The following is a 15356-nucleotide window of genomic DNA, read 5'->3' on the forward strand; positions in this document are numbered from 1 at the left end:
ACTACACTCTACCCTATCTGCCCATTAGCAGTATGCTTCAGCGGACAACTGGAGGTTAAGTTGTTCTTTTTCGGGGCCCGTGAGAATTTTGCCACAACATGTGTTGAATATTTACTGTGAGGTTAGTCCAAGTTCGCTTCTGTTTTCCAGGAGAGTGCAGGTGGAAAAGTTTGTTTGGGCAGGAGCTTTGTGCCCTCTCTACCATCAGTAGCTACATCTATAATACCCTGGACTAGTTTGTGCAGAGTTACCCCGCCAAAATCTCTAAATGTACAATATGCATGTTGCAAACTGCTAATGGCTGCTGTTACTGCTCGCTACTGTTTTCTATATTTCAGTATCACTGCTGTTAAATGTTTTACACGCTCAGACTGTGGAGGCACATTTCCTCTTTGGAGAAAAATATCAGAAGATGGAGACGTATCTGTTTGCTATGAGGCAGACTAATCTGGGTGTCTGGTTTTTGGTTTTATACAGATCAGACAAAAAACAGGAGAAATATATGTCAGGTTCACTTGTATGTCAAGGATAGTGCATTCTTGTTAGACTTGTGTACATGCAGTGCGCATGTATACAAAGTCTAACAAACTAATTTTTCCTCTGAGACATGATATTTTGAATAAAATAGCTTCAATGCTGTCTGAGTTATTAACTGTAATTCCAGTTGAGTGGAAATTTGTTGTCCTTATCTATATACAATTAAAACTCGAAGCCACTTAAGAGTAAGCAATGCATAAATCCTCAGTGTAGATGTTTGTGTTCAGGGGTCAGAGTAATCAACAAAAATGTAAAAGATTTTCTACACCAACAGAATTATAAACAAAACAACCAATCTGTATTCATAAAAAAAATCCCATTTATTTCAAAGTCATTTCATCAACAAATATTACAAATCTGCATTGTTTGGGGGTAGACCCACACCAGAAGCACATGAATAAAACATTTATTACAATAATTGTCCATTTCAGAAGCTGAAAGTAGAAGCATTCCACTAATTTGGAGTTAGAGAATAAACAAGAAACAAGCTAGTATACAGAAAGAAAAAATGAGTTAGTTAGGCCAGTCCTGCTCCACAGGATTACCGTGTAGAGTGAAATCCACTAGAATCCAATGTGGCTTTGGGATAATCCCATCAGAACTGCTACAGTGCAACGCTACAACAGAACACCCAAGCCTGTTAGCACTGATGAGAGCCTGTAGTGATGGAAAGGTTAAGTTGACAGAACGGTGGAGCAATCCTTCCCTAAAAAAAAAAAAATACTTAACACACTGACTTCTATTGTACAAGACAAACATTTTAACAGCGAACAAAGCACCACGTCTCATGATACTAGGTTGCATTATCTAACAAAAACTGACTGTGAACTACTTACACAGATAGAAAACTAAGTCAATATTTGCATCTTGGAAAATACCTCTCCTGGAGTAGGTCTTCAATATAAAGCTCTGTAACATGAATCCATTTGAAAAATATATTTTTCTAGGATATTAATACAAGCCTGAGTTACCCACATTAATTGTAATGCATGTCCTTAAGATAATACTGAGTTAATATGCACCTCTGCTGCCTGTTTTAATTACCGAGGACATGTTTTGATACTACCATCCTTTCAGTCTGCTTCTAATATCCTCCTGATTTATGGAAAACAAGTGCTACACCGGCAAAACTTACACACACTGGTGTAAGCTATTTTTAAGCCTATATGCCCAATTTTAAATAATTTCTCATCATTTAATGATGTCTTACCTGTCAGCTACCCTGACTAGACATAAAAAGCTGACATCAATAGGGAGCAAACTTCTGCCGCTCAGATTTTTTGACGCCAGAGGTTGGCATTTTTGCGGTGTAAGGGGATAAACCCTGTGTTAGGTTGGAAGCGGCTGCTGGGTGAACAGCCAGGAGAGGGAGACTTTTCATGCCAAGCAGGCTGGAAACTGGGATGGCGTAGTGTGGGTTTTGGATGGTTTGTAAGGTGGAAGGAGAGTGGACGTTAATGGCGGTGGGGGTTTGGGTGGCGGCCGCCAGGACGGCCATAGAGGTAGCAGCAGTGGAGGCAGTGGGAACGGACTGAGAGAAGTTCATGTTGAGGTCAACTGGGGTCGCAGAGGAAGCGGCCTGCATGGTGTATTTAGCCATCTCTAAACTGCAGGTCGTGATGTTTGGAGGGGGAGTTGAGATGGTGAAGGGTTAAGAGGAGACGGTGAAAAATGAAAAGGGGGAGAATGGGTGAGACAAAGGAGAAAGGAGGTGAGAGAGAGGAGAAAACATAAGAATCAAAGAAGGAATGTGTTAAAAAGCAGAGACAATAAGGATTTTAATACAGTCAAGAGAACAGAGCAGTGAGATGGAACAAATCCAGCCTCACCCTGTGCACAATAACTCTGCCTTCATAACAATAGCATGGTGTTTGGCTGTCTTATCGTCAGGCTGCAATGTGAAGCCCTGCTTGACGTGGCCGCCCTGTGTAATGTCTTACCTGGCGCTGATGAGGTACTGGGCCACGCTGATGCTGGCCGGCGAGCCTGTGATCGTGACTTGGCGCATGGCTGAGCCATCAGTGGCGCTGGCAATTTTGATGTGAGCTCCAGAGACCTGGCGAATCTCATTGATCTTGCTGCCTTGTCTTCCAATTATGCAGCCAATAAACTAGAAGGGGAGAGAGTGGAAACATGTAAATAGCAAAACAGCTCATGTTTCCATGCTTTTCAGGAATTAGATTTCAAAACAGCGTATGGAGGCACCTGCCATGTTGATAGCAGCACCACAGACTCCTGGTAGTTTTCTACCACATTCCCAGCTGTGTCAGTCAGTTGAGCACAGGCTCTGATACTCTATTATCTTGAAGGAATAGTTTCATATTTTGAGGGATACGCTTAATTGCTTTCATGCCAAGGGTTAGATGAGTAGATTGATGCCACTGTCATGTCTGCACGGTCAATATGAAGCTTCCACCAGCAGCCGATCAGCTTAGCTTAGCACAAAGACTGGAAACGGGCATGGCTCTGTCTGGCCGCCTACCAGCACCTCTAAAGCTCGTTATATATACTTCGGCTTTTGTACAGATTAAACAAACATGTCACATGTTAATTAGTGGAAGAGACAGTCTTTATGTTAAGCTAACAGGCTGGTGGCAGCTTCATATTTACTGTGCAAACGTGAGAATGGTATCGATCTTCTCATGACACTCTCCACAAGAAAGTGAATTAAAAAAATGTCAATGGAGTGTAATTCTATTGAAATATAAAACACATTTTATCTAATAAATCTGCTTTCCCAACCTATGATCACATGTAATTCTGAGATGACTATTGTTGGTCTACTGATATTTTCAGCTTTTTTTTTGGTAACATTCAACATGTATTCATGTCTTTTTTATTATAAAAGACGAAGGATAAATTACTCTCTGCAGCTAAGAAGGTGAGAAACATGTGTCCAGAAAATCCTCATTATAACTGTCCTCCTCGAAAGTGTTAATGAAGTAAATTGCAGGAGGATTAGTGGTGCAAGTTTTATTGCCGGTAGAACACAAACAATGTGGGACTTACATCATTAGGTATTGCCAGCTCTTGTGAACTTGTGGGGGCAGAAGCATCCAATCCTGCAAAGTAGGACAAGGAATGCTAACAACAGTATGGCACTAATGGCTTCCACTTTCATAGCATGACAAGTTGCCCTACTTTGTCTAGTTTATCACCGCTACACTGCTAAATCAGGATCATGAAAATGGCATATGGCAAGAAAATCTTTCTAGATAGACACATCTACTGTATATACATATTCAACACACATTATATGCTCATATTTTGCATAGCTACAATAAGATGAGCTACATTTTCATTCAAATGGGTATGTTTCATAAGTTCTATCACAGCAGTCCTGCCTATATAATCAACATGTTATAATGTTTTGTCCTCAGTTAGTTGTTGTAGTAGTATATGAGTGCGTGGGGTAGTTCAGGGATGGTCTGGTCAAGACAATGTTAGATTTGGAGGAGAAATGTTGCAGAGGTGGAGGATGGGGTCGAGAGATTAGGATTTGTTTTTGGAGAGGGAAATTGGGCAAATGGAGCTGAAATTTTGGGAGGATATGAGAAATAGTGAGAAATTGTTAAATATTTACTAAATCGTAAATATTTCTGTCATTTTTCACATTTCCCTCTCAGAGAACTCTGCAGTTTTTCTTTTGACTTCTAACTTTGTTGATAATACAGTTTGGTGGCTTAACCTTAATCCTTCACTATTCTATTATTCTTTTGTTTTCATCTTATTTTCTGGTATAGATAGATGCAAATACCAATGCAAACCCTAACAGGTTATTTATATTGTTGAATGTACATCTCTGTGAAGCCACCTTCTACAAAAAAAAACCTGTGAGAGAGTCTGTAAACTCTGAGAGAATGGAGACGACCTTGATCCTCTCAGAAGTGACAGGGGTGTTTTGATGATGTGATTCGAAGAGGAGTGAAGACAGAGGGATAGATGGACTTCCCCGGGGAGCCGTGGGTACGTACCAGGGAAGGTAGGGTTGCTCTGCCCAAGGGAAGGGAGGGGGATATGCTGCATAGCCAACTGGTGAAGCTTGGTCAACTGCAGGGTAGGAAGGAAGTTAGAGCTAACCAATCAAACTGGATTATTTCAGAGGAGCTGACAACTACAATACACAGCCAATCTGAAGTTCACAAACATCACAGATGGTGTCAGTGTGAAGAGATTCATTTCCTTCAGAAAGCATGCTGGCAGTCATCTGAAAATACAGTCACATCTCTGACTACAAAGCTATAACTGATCATGAACTCTTAAGATCTTCCCTATCATTTCAATCAATGCATGCTGCTACCGTGTGTTAGTAATGTCAACAGATCAAGGTTACTGAAGTTTCATTTTTGCAGAGTAGGGTACACAGAGGGCGTAGTGGTGGCTTGGAAGGAGTGGGCAGGAGTAGGTCATTACAGCGGATGTCAGTCATTCAAATGAACATACTTACATCTTGATGCGCAAAAGCATACTGCCCTGGAATTGCAAAGGCCTGGAAGGAATAAGAGAAGAGATGTGGTTATATGACGGGGAGGTGCTGACATGTTCCAACATGTCACTCGAAACATGAATTTGTTACAGTGCATGAGGAGGAAGTGCAGTGACTGCATTTCTGAAAATCCATTCCCTTCCTCTTTTCCATAGCTCTAATGTGTATAGATTTGATGATTTCATCTAAATGTCATCTGCTGTTTTTCCCCTCTTTGACCATGGCCAGAAATCCAATAACATAAACAGATGTCTGATAGGTCAGAACAGGCTGTGCCAAATTCAGGACAGTGACTAGCCAGTTCATGGAGAACATGAGCTTTAGTCACGACATCTTTCAGGTTTCACACTGCAGGGGGATTATTAATGTAAATGACTGTTATTCACATCTCTTTACACATTACAGCTTGGCAGAATACTCTCAAATGTGACCATTACCTCACCCTACTGCTTAAAGCATTACAATATCAGGAGCTTATTGCTGTATAATTACACAGATGTGTCCCTCTAGTGGTGAAAACATGCTTAATGATCAGTGTGATCCCACAAAATAAGGAGCCTATTCAATTGTTATGTTTTTTCCAAAGTGGCTAAAATCACAACTCAATAACTCCCATATTGCTACTTACTTGTGCAGAGTGCTGTGGTGCTAATACTGCATGGGCTCCAGCAGACATGGTCTTGGGACGGTAGGGAATAGTTGCTCCTTTTGGTGGAGACTGGAGACGCAGTCATGCAAACCAAAAAGGGAGAAAAATGTATACACTGCTACAACTGAGAAAAGAGCTCTTACTGGCACTGATGCATTTTATATCCCTTTTATATCACTTGCTGAATCTTTTTATACCCCATTCATCTGTTGGGAAGGTAACATGAAACCTTGGACCAAAGAAACCTATGATGCAACTGTGAACAGACCTGAAAATAGGGAACTGGTTGGAGTTTTTGACAATGCAAGGAAGTCAGATGGATGCTAAACTTAAATCTAAACTCATTCTTTTTTTATTATTTACGGGATTCCACTAGCTGATTTGATTAAAGGAATATATCCACATATTTGTGTTAAGGAGGAAAGGGTTAGGGTAGGGGGGGTTAACAAAACAGCCAAATATGATGCAATCTGGTGTAATGCTGGATCTATAGCTTATTTATAATAACCAGTAGCTGCCTATCAACCTGAGTCCGTTGTAACACCTTAATACCACGTGTTGCAATTGAGAGTGGGTGAAAACTACAGAGAAGTGAGCAGATAAGTTGAAATACTAAAAGTAATACGCTAAAAGTAATGGAGAACAATTCTGAAGTAGTTATTTAAAAGTAATGGAAGAAAACAGTTGAAATAGTTTGCAATAAGTAATGGATAAATAGTTGACATAGTTAGCTTAAAGTAATGGACAAACTGTTACAGAGACAGAGAAACAGTTTAAATAGTAAAGACGGTTTAAAGGTCCAGCTCTGCCACTCTGAGTGGCAGTAGTACAAATGCAAACTTCATGAAAGCAACTTGTAATGTATAAAAAAAACATTATTGTAACAATATCCACATGTATATCATTACTACTGTTAGTGTCAGACAAAAAAGGTTGGGAACTACTGATATAAATCAATAGAAAAAGTGATAATATATTGAAATATGTCATAGCAAATAGTTCCATTATTGTTGCACATTTCATGAAGATGACCAACCACTACAACCTGAACACAAAGCTTTAGCCTAGCAGGAGTAAAATGTGTGGAAATACTGAAAATACCCTGAGTGTGCTACTGAATACCTTCTGCCACATCCTAAACAAATGTGACATACTTGACGCCTAAATAGAGCTGTTGAAAGTGAAGATCATCTGCTGTCTGACAGTGCTTACCTCCAGCATGACAGAGCAGATGTGTCTTACACACTGAGTGATGGCCTGTGGAGTGCCGGAGATTGTGACAGCCCTCTCTGTAGAGTCCGGCAGCATGTCTCCTGCCACCTGAACCTGAGCGCCTGTGGTCTAAACATCGCCAGACAACAGAAGAAACAAAGGCTATTTATTGCTGAAAAGAGCACACCATCACCCAAATTGAAATGCTGTTTCAAGCACCCACAAATTACCCCAAACACATTATGACATGCAGGGAGCAGCTGCAAGCCAAATAGCAATGTGTGCTCCAATATTTGAAGAGGCGCACACAAATATTGTCCCTTCAGAATGAGTATTCAGCCTCCGCTGATCTTTACAAGCATAATCAGTGGGATTTTCATGAGCAGCAACCAAAAAAATACACACATTTTTAAGGCAGAGAAAAACAAGAAATGTCTGACTGGAGTGTTTGATACTTTAGGTGTCAGAGCAGCAGGGAGGTGGTTTTCTGTCCCTGTTTGGGTGCAGAAAAACAACTTCCTGATAGAAAAAAAGAAAAAGAAAAGGACTCCTACCTCTCTGATCTCTTTGATCTTTGAGCCTCCTTTGCCAATCAGTGAGCCGCATTGGCTCCCTGGGAAAACCAGACGAAGTGTCACAGGTGGCTTGCTTGTCACGTTGCTGTTTGTCATTGCTGCAGTAATATCCTGGGGGAAAATTCAAAAATATGTTGTTGGGTTTTTTTTCAGCACTGACTGTAAGAACGTCAGCTGACAAGTCTCTCTTTTTTTTTTTTTGCAAGACTGAGGAAAAGGTGCATTCAGAGTCCTTCAGGCTTCAGACAAAATCTTTAAAGAATCCTTCTTAAATTCTCGTGTAAAACAATAGAATTTGATAGACGCTATGTGAAAAGTTGCAGTGGAGTTTGTTGCATGTTTGTTTTGCTGCACCTCCTCAAACTTCTGTGCGATCATGGAGAAAGCTGTGAAGATGCCCTCTGTGGGTCCTGTGATGGTGACTATTCTCTCGGGAGATGATCCTTCTGATATGTTGATACGAGCACCACTCTAGAAACACAAATCCACAGTTATGCCAGCCTCAAACACTTATTATTGATCTGCCAGAACACATAACAGATGTCAAAGTGAATGCTCACCTCCTCCCTCATTTTCTTTACTGTTTCTCCTTTCTGGAATCATGTAGGAAAATATATAACAGAAGGTTTGATTCATTTTATGAAGAGAAGAAAGCAAGACCATCAGAAAGAAAGCAGTATGAATCGATAAATAGTTATGGATTGTAAAATAAATCTACCTTCCCAATTATGCTGCCAACTTCCTGTGAATGAAAGAAAGATTTTCTCTTAGCAGCTTTTCACATTTAGGGCAGGATGTTATCATTTCAACAGCAATGACATGCAATTACATGCAGACCATTACTACAAAAAGAGACTAAATGATAATTATTTCTGTATCTGTCTATACCTTCCCATGCATCAGCAGCCTCAGCGTCAGTGTGACATTCAGACTCCCATCTGAAGCCATTTCCTCCTTGTCAGACATTCTGTGCTTTCTGAGCTTTCAAGTAAACACTCTGCAAAAAGAAAGAAAGTGTTTACACAGTTCCTGTGTATAACAATATCTCTAGTCCATTATACGTTAAAATAAAGAGGTAATCTACAAGATCCTATTTTTTTAAACAAATTATTGCAAAGTCAAACTGTGTGGAGAGTAGTGTGCTTGATTTCAATTTCCAGCCTTTTCTTTGTCTGTTAAGCCATTGTGCTTATTATCACTGCTCATGCTGACTACCCTGTTCATCTTCTATTTATTACAGTCAAACTGCTGCAGCTGCAGGAAATGTGAAATGAATCATTTCCTGTTCTCAACAAGATTTTCCTGGGACAGAGCTACCAGACACAGCAAATGTAAAAGCTTTCATGATCTGGGTGTAATATGCATCTTTATTGTTGAATCATTCTGCAGAAAAGATAAATAAGATCTCTATTTGAAAATGTTATGGGTCATTACCTTAACTGTGGGGAATGTAAAGTAACTGGAAAATGCTCCAAAGTGGGAGCAGTATTTTTTTATGCTGCTAAAAACTTCCCTTTTTTTAGAATGTATCAGGGGACTGATGCTCTCTGAAGACTTGTGGACCATTGTTGTTTGTCTAGTTGTGAGCTGGGGAAGATAACCCTATCACTAGGTGCAATCTTCACATGGGGCTGTATCTTTAGTTCCGGCTAAATACAAGTTGTGTGACTCCCTTGGATAAGATAAGATACAAAAGGAAGCCACTTGTGCTGTGGAGGATCAAGTGATGTGTGCGTGTCTGTCTCTTAATATCACACTGACACCACACAATGTCGGCCCTGTCGTGGTCGCGTGTCCAATTCGCTGTATTTGCAGAGCAAATAAAGAATGTCTCCATGCAGTGTAGGAATGGTAGTTTATTGCACCATAACAGACAGAGAGAAGACTTTAAGTCTATGAAGGACCAAGGTCATCTTTGGCCATTTATTTTTAATGTTTAAGAGATGCACACAGAAAATTGTCTCAGATGAAGAATTTGGAACTAATAAACAAAATAATCTAAATGAAAAAAGGAAATTAAACAAGGGGCTGCTTGGATTTTAGAAAGCGGTCACATGTGAAACTTCACCTAAAACCTGTTGGCTTAATGCATGTGTTCCTACTTAATCCCGAGTTTAATTCAATCCTACTCCAGGGTGCACAATGACATTTTTTAAGCAATAGTTTGACATCTCGGGAAATACGCTGATTTGCTTTCTGGTGGAGAGTTAGATGAGAAGATCGATACCACTCTCATGGCTGTACAGTAAATATGAAGCTGTAGTCGACCGCCAGTCAGCTATGTTTAGAACAGACTGGAAATGGGGAAAATGTTAGCCTGGCTCAGTCCAAAGGTAACAAACTCCACCTACCAGCACCTCTAAAGCTCACTAATTAACACATTATATCTCATGTTCAAAACCTAAGGTGTAAAAACGCGTTGTGGATTATATGCCGGACTATTCCATGGCTCTGACCAGCTGCCAAGCAACCGACGGAGACTCCCAGACCTGAGAGGACCTGTCTGGCACATAACCCCCCGTTAAACAGTGGATTGTAATTTTTACACTTTACTTAATCCCTGTACGGATTAAACAAATGAGATATGATGTGCTAATTCATGAGCTTTAGCAGGGCTGGTAGGTGGATTTTGTTAGTTTACGACAGAGCCAGGCTAGCTACTTCCCCATTTCCAGTTTTTATGCTAAGCTAAGCTAACCAGAGGGTGGCTGCTTAGATACTCACACAAACCAATAAATACAGAACTCTCTGACGCCATTCCTCACCTAAAAAGAAGATCAAACATGAGTGTGGGTTCGAGTGAAGCATGCTAACACTGATGGTAGCACAACTGTCAGTAGTGATTGGGTGTAATGTGACAATATCAGTGTGATGACAAGAAATGAAAACAGGGTTTTCCTGGAGATGAGACCAGTTTACAAAAAAACATTGTTCTGGCACATTCCAGTGTTGATAATACCAGACTGAGCTAGAGGACTTAATCCAAATGATATCATGAATAAGTGGAGGGAGTCTTGCCACTAACAAGACTCACAACTATTCTCCCCTATGTGTATTATTATGAAGTTAAAGTGAATACATCAAATAAACAGCAACATCTCTGCCTAATCCTATAGGCTGGGATTTGTTTAGTTAATGCTAAGACCCTTTTGACCCATTTCTGTCACCTCTCGCACATCAGCGCCCACTCAAGACTTCCGAACAAAACACTGGTGCACAACAGCACCCACATAGTATACATGATAAAACAGATAATATACAGGAACCCAGCTCCCACAGCACTGACAGGCAGAAATGTGCTTCAGACAATAAAAAAAAACAGGGCATTAATCCTTGAGGGAAATGGAGAACAATGTCTAAGTGGATTACTTGAAGGGTTTCATTAGAAAACATATTACAAATTTGAGGCTAAAACAAAGACATTTTTAAACATTCTGAAAATTGTAATGAAATGATTATCGTATTTTACCAGATTACTGCATACAACAGTGCTCCAATTTAGGAACAAACCTAAATAGACAGTAATCAATAATAATTCAAACAATGTTCCTTACATTTTGAAACGTGTGTTCAATCATTTATCTTCATCATAATTAAAGATTTCTGCTAACCCATCACTAATGACTTATAAACAACATTCTGTTTATAACCAGCACATATCAGACTATGATACATGATGATGACATACAGCATGGCATCCCTCCCTAATGTGATAATTCTTTGTAGCCCAAACCATCTCTGAAGTTAGGAGTGCAACAAAATGTATTTACAACACAGCAGAGTACTGAAAAACAACCAGCTCGAATGAACTAAACCTAAGGGGAGTCAGGAGTGGTGCAACACAGACACATTGCTTTGTGTTTTTTAAATGTACAGAACCAAAAGGGAAGGCTGAATTAAAAGTTGAACTTGAATTTCAACTTTCTGTCTGGCTAAACCCCAACATTACTGTAGTCTGCAACATTGTTACCAGCAGAAACTGAGCCTCTGCAGTTGTGGCTCAGTGAGAGGCCTGTAATGCAACAAGAATGATTAGTATAAAGTACTGACCTTATATACAAAACACTTGCTCCTCTTCTTTATTTCTGGTGTCTCCTAAATGAACGGCCTTGTAGTTTGTAGTCCGTGTTCAATGTTTGCCTCCTTTGTTGTCAGTTATCCACAGAGTGGACAGATGGTTCCCTGTGCCCTCAGACCGGCTGGAGCGGAGGCTGGCTTTGCTATTAGTCCCTCAGCTTAGCCCAAGATAAGCCCCTACGCAGGGCAAGTGAACCCGCATCTCTTGCCTAATTCTCCCTGTCACAGCCACCAAAGAGGCGTTCCTCCACACGGAGATCCACGAGCTGAAGAGGCCTGAGGGCAGGGCAAAGAAGCTCTTTGGCTGGACACTGTCCAGCACAGATAGAGCAGGCTACAGTTACAGCCACCACAACAAAAAACCGGGAAGCTCTAGCCTTTTGCAGTCATCAAACACACAAACAGAGACGCTGAAGAGAAGCTTTGTTAACCGATGTTGCTCTGAGACTAACAACTCTGCATGACTGCTGTGTTCTTCATTAGAGCTTCCTGCCTGCACAGGGCCGGATTTTCTCTAAAAATAAATCTCCCTGTATGAAACCGGTGCTTTGTACAAGGAACCCAACTAATTGAGAGCTGGGAAGGACAATGTGGCGTTTGAGGTATTTAGTGATGTTAAGCACAATGTCTTCATGGGGTGCTTCTCCCCCCTCACTGCCTCTGCCCTCCCCCACACCAAGCCCTTCTGCCCTTGTAATGAGGCCATACTGGATACAATACAGCCCTTCTGCACAGAAAAATGTATTCAGCTGAGCTTCAAAATTGTGAAGGAAATGAATCAGTGAAGCATAAGTGGCATATTTAATTACTATTCACTGCGTTGCACGGGGACAATGACGGCTGTTGTGAGCCTCATGGTCGTGTATCAGACATCTAAGCAGACACTTCTCAACTAATATTTCAATACAACTTCCAAGTTGTTGAAATAGGTATTTATATGATTAAAAGGATTGAATGTCCTTCTCAAGAACGCAAGGATTTAAAGTTTAATGTATTTTGCCATTATTCACTTTTTAAAGACATTTTGTCAGGGTTAGGACTAGGTTAGGTTAGGAATAGAAGTTAAGGAAGTTAAGGAATGAAGGTCAATAAAAGTCCAGAAAAGTATCATAAAACTGTGACAGTGTGGCTTTTTGTTTCCAAACTACAAACAGAATCAGAGACACAACAAAGCTGTCAAAGCTGTCAAGGGCATGGCGTCTGACAAAGTATGTGACAGTTATTTCTACCCTTTCAGAGACCATGAGATGATCAGGCATTTCATGCCAGTCACTTGTGACTAATTTCCCCTCCTTCATGTACCTTGTGTGTCAATGAGATTAAAGAGTCGGGGATTATATGTAATGGGATTACTGTGAAGCCATTACTGAGACTTGTTGATGTAATCAGTTACAGTTACTGAAAGCAGGGTAGATTTCAAATTAGGAATAGCCTGAAAAAATGAAAGGATAGTTGCACTAATTTTACATGAACTGAAAGAATGACTAAATGATGAATATAATATACACATGGTTCATCATTATATGTCCTTAACTTTAACACTCTGCAGACATAAAATAATCATTACACTGGAATAATGTGAACTAATCAAGATTTTTGTAATAGTGTTGCCATCCTCTGCCATGAATAAATAATAATAATAAAGGATAAATATAATATTCATGTAGTTCTTTCATCAAAATCTGTGCTTAACTTTAATGTCTCTCAAACATCTGAAGCCAGCAGGTCACATAACATTGACTTCTCAGCATTTCAACACAATGCCCATGTTGTTCCCTGATTAAAAGAATCAAATAAGAACTGAAAGATGAAGGTAGTTCTTTAAAGTGAGAGTATTTGCCATTTACTCCGACTCTGGGGTAATGAACAGTTTGCACCTGATAAAAAGGATGGAGGATTTAGGTCGGGGAATATAAAAGGTATTCGAATCTTTATGTAGACAGAGTTTTGCTTTCTTTTGATCAACTATGTCAGAGATATCAAATCCCTGAAAAACACTTCTTTAAATATTTACAATTAAAAAGTTACATGTCTTCAAAATATGAACAGATGATGTGTGTACCACCTTTATCAAAACTGGAGGGAATAACACTTGAGGCAAGGCCCACATATCTAAATATAACAGCATGCTGGTTGCACATGGTGCTGAATCTACACTAGATAGATTAAATGCTTGGATATACAAGAAGACATTGACGAGAGAGATTGGAATGATGCTTGTTTAAAAGCACAAAAACAGACAACAAATACAAGTTTAAAGTACCTCAATATAAGGTGAATGAGAACGTATATAACTGCTGTCAAACTTCATCATATGTCTGCAAATAATTGTACGAAATGTTTGGGTGAGAATGGTACTCTGTTTCACTGTCTATGGGAATGTCCAAAGATCCAAAAACGTCTGGAAAGATGGTATGAAATGTTTGTCAGAGATGTTTAATACCAAAGTCCCTTTAAATGTCAAACTCTGTGTGCTTGGAATATATCCGAAGGACTCCATAAAATCTTCGAAACAGAGTGAACTTCTGAACTTTGGGCTTGTTCGAGCCAGGAGAGCTACTGCACTGTGTTGGAAGAGTATGGACGCTCCATCATTGAGAATGTGGGTGAGGGAGCTTTGGGATTGTATCGGTCTGGAAAGACTTACGTTGCTAAGCCATATCTTTTTTTACTTTGTCTGGTTTGGGACTTGGGGTAAAACAATGAAGATCAAAAGACGTTGAACAGTATATCCTTGGTATAATTCATTACAGTTATTGAAAGCAGTATAGTCTACATTTTGTGAAGGGAATACCCTGAAAAATGAGGGGGGAGGGGGTACCTTGAAAACATGGCCACAGGATAAATATGATACATGGTTCGTTTAGCATCATTTGTGCTTAGCTCTCATAAAACTTTTCAGGTCTGGTGGGCTGCCATAACCCACTCACCATATATCAAATGACATATATAGTATATGTGTCAATGTATGTATCTCATCAATATCCAAAGCACAAGTCATATACGGTATGTGTACATGCATATACCACATATATTTCACATATATATCCACTGCAGTTTTACAACAACCAAGTAGAGCAATATCCCAAAATATGGAATATGGAACAATATGAAATTCCGTCTTTGTATATGCATGGATTATATAGTCTTTATATTTTGGATTAAATAAACAAGTTGATGCGTATTAGAAATATATATATAAATATTATTGTACAAAACACACATTTCCGTTGCATAGTTATAGTTGTTAAATGTGTGTGTGGAAAAACATGGCCTATTTATCAAAACACATGTCCATATATATAAAAACACATACAGTTCATGTTTGAATACATGTTTATATACGGCCATATGTCAAGATTGTTGTATGAGAAAGTAACCATCCCTCCACTGGAGTAGCCATCTTACTAACAGCCTGCTCTTCTTCATACGTCTTCTTCTGCCATGTCAGCTGTTGTCTGCACGCCATTAAATGTTAACTAATGTTCCTGCGAGTATCACGCTGAAAACTATCACCAGACCTTAGCTAGAGAGTTATTTGGGGGGGGAGGAGATAGTCAAAAAGTACCTTGTCACATGATTGCGCAGCAGTTATTACAGCTGAGTTTCGACTACTGAGCAATATGCTTTGTGGTTTCCTCCCAGCTGTTAGCCAGTTAGCAACTTTTAAGTTATTACGTCTCACATGTCAACGAGGCTATGTAACCGGTCGCGCCAGTAAATAGTCCTGAACCGCTGTGCACGAGGACTTCGACCCTGAAGAGTGTCAATGAGTAAAACAGTAGTTGTGTGTGTGTGTGTGTGTGTGTGTGTGTGTGTG

At 39.8% G+C, this 15356-nt stretch overlaps 1 protein-coding gene across 1 annotated transcript; it reads right to left on the bottom strand.

The window, feature by feature from the left end:
• Positions 1-1783: 1783 nt before the first annotated feature.
• Positions 1784-8425, bottom strand: LOC139293881 (poly(rC)-binding protein 3). The gene is made up of 12 exons (XM_070915533.1): positions 8348-8425; positions 8178-8201; positions 8020-8052; positions 7814-7930; positions 7439-7570; positions 6885-7013; positions 5652-5741; positions 4985-5026; positions 4512-4587; positions 3547-3599; positions 2478-2647; positions 1784-2144 (listed from the first exon to the last, which is right to left on the bottom strand). Exons 1-12 carry the CDS (start codon positions 8423-8425, stop codon positions 1784-1786), a joined length of 1305 nt encoding a protein of 434 aa, XP_070771634.1.
• Between the last annotated feature and the right edge of the window lie 6931 nt (positions 8426-15356).

Source organism: Enoplosus armatus, chromosome 12 (assembly GCF_043641665.1).
Source record: "Enoplosus armatus isolate fEnoArm2 chromosome 12, fEnoArm2.hap1, whole genome shotgun sequence".
Classification (NCBI taxonomy): domain Eukaryota; kingdom Metazoa; phylum Chordata; class Actinopteri; order Centrarchiformes; family Enoplosidae; genus Enoplosus; species Enoplosus armatus.

Excerpts from the sequence above, each read along its gene's own strand:
- LOC139293881 (XM_070915533.1), bottom strand. The coding sequence starts at position 8,425 with ATGTCTGACAAGGAGGAAATGGCTTCAGATGGGAGTCTGAATGTCACA. Across the intron at positions 8,053-8,177 it reads TTGGCAGCATAATTGGGAAG|AAAGGAGAAACAGTAAAGAA; the intron begins GTAGATTTATTT and ends ACATGATTCCAG. Across the intron at positions 5,027-5,651 it reads CACCACAGCACTCTGCACAA|GCCTTTGCAATTCCAGGGCA; the intron begins GTAAGTAGCAAT and ends TATTCCTTCCAG.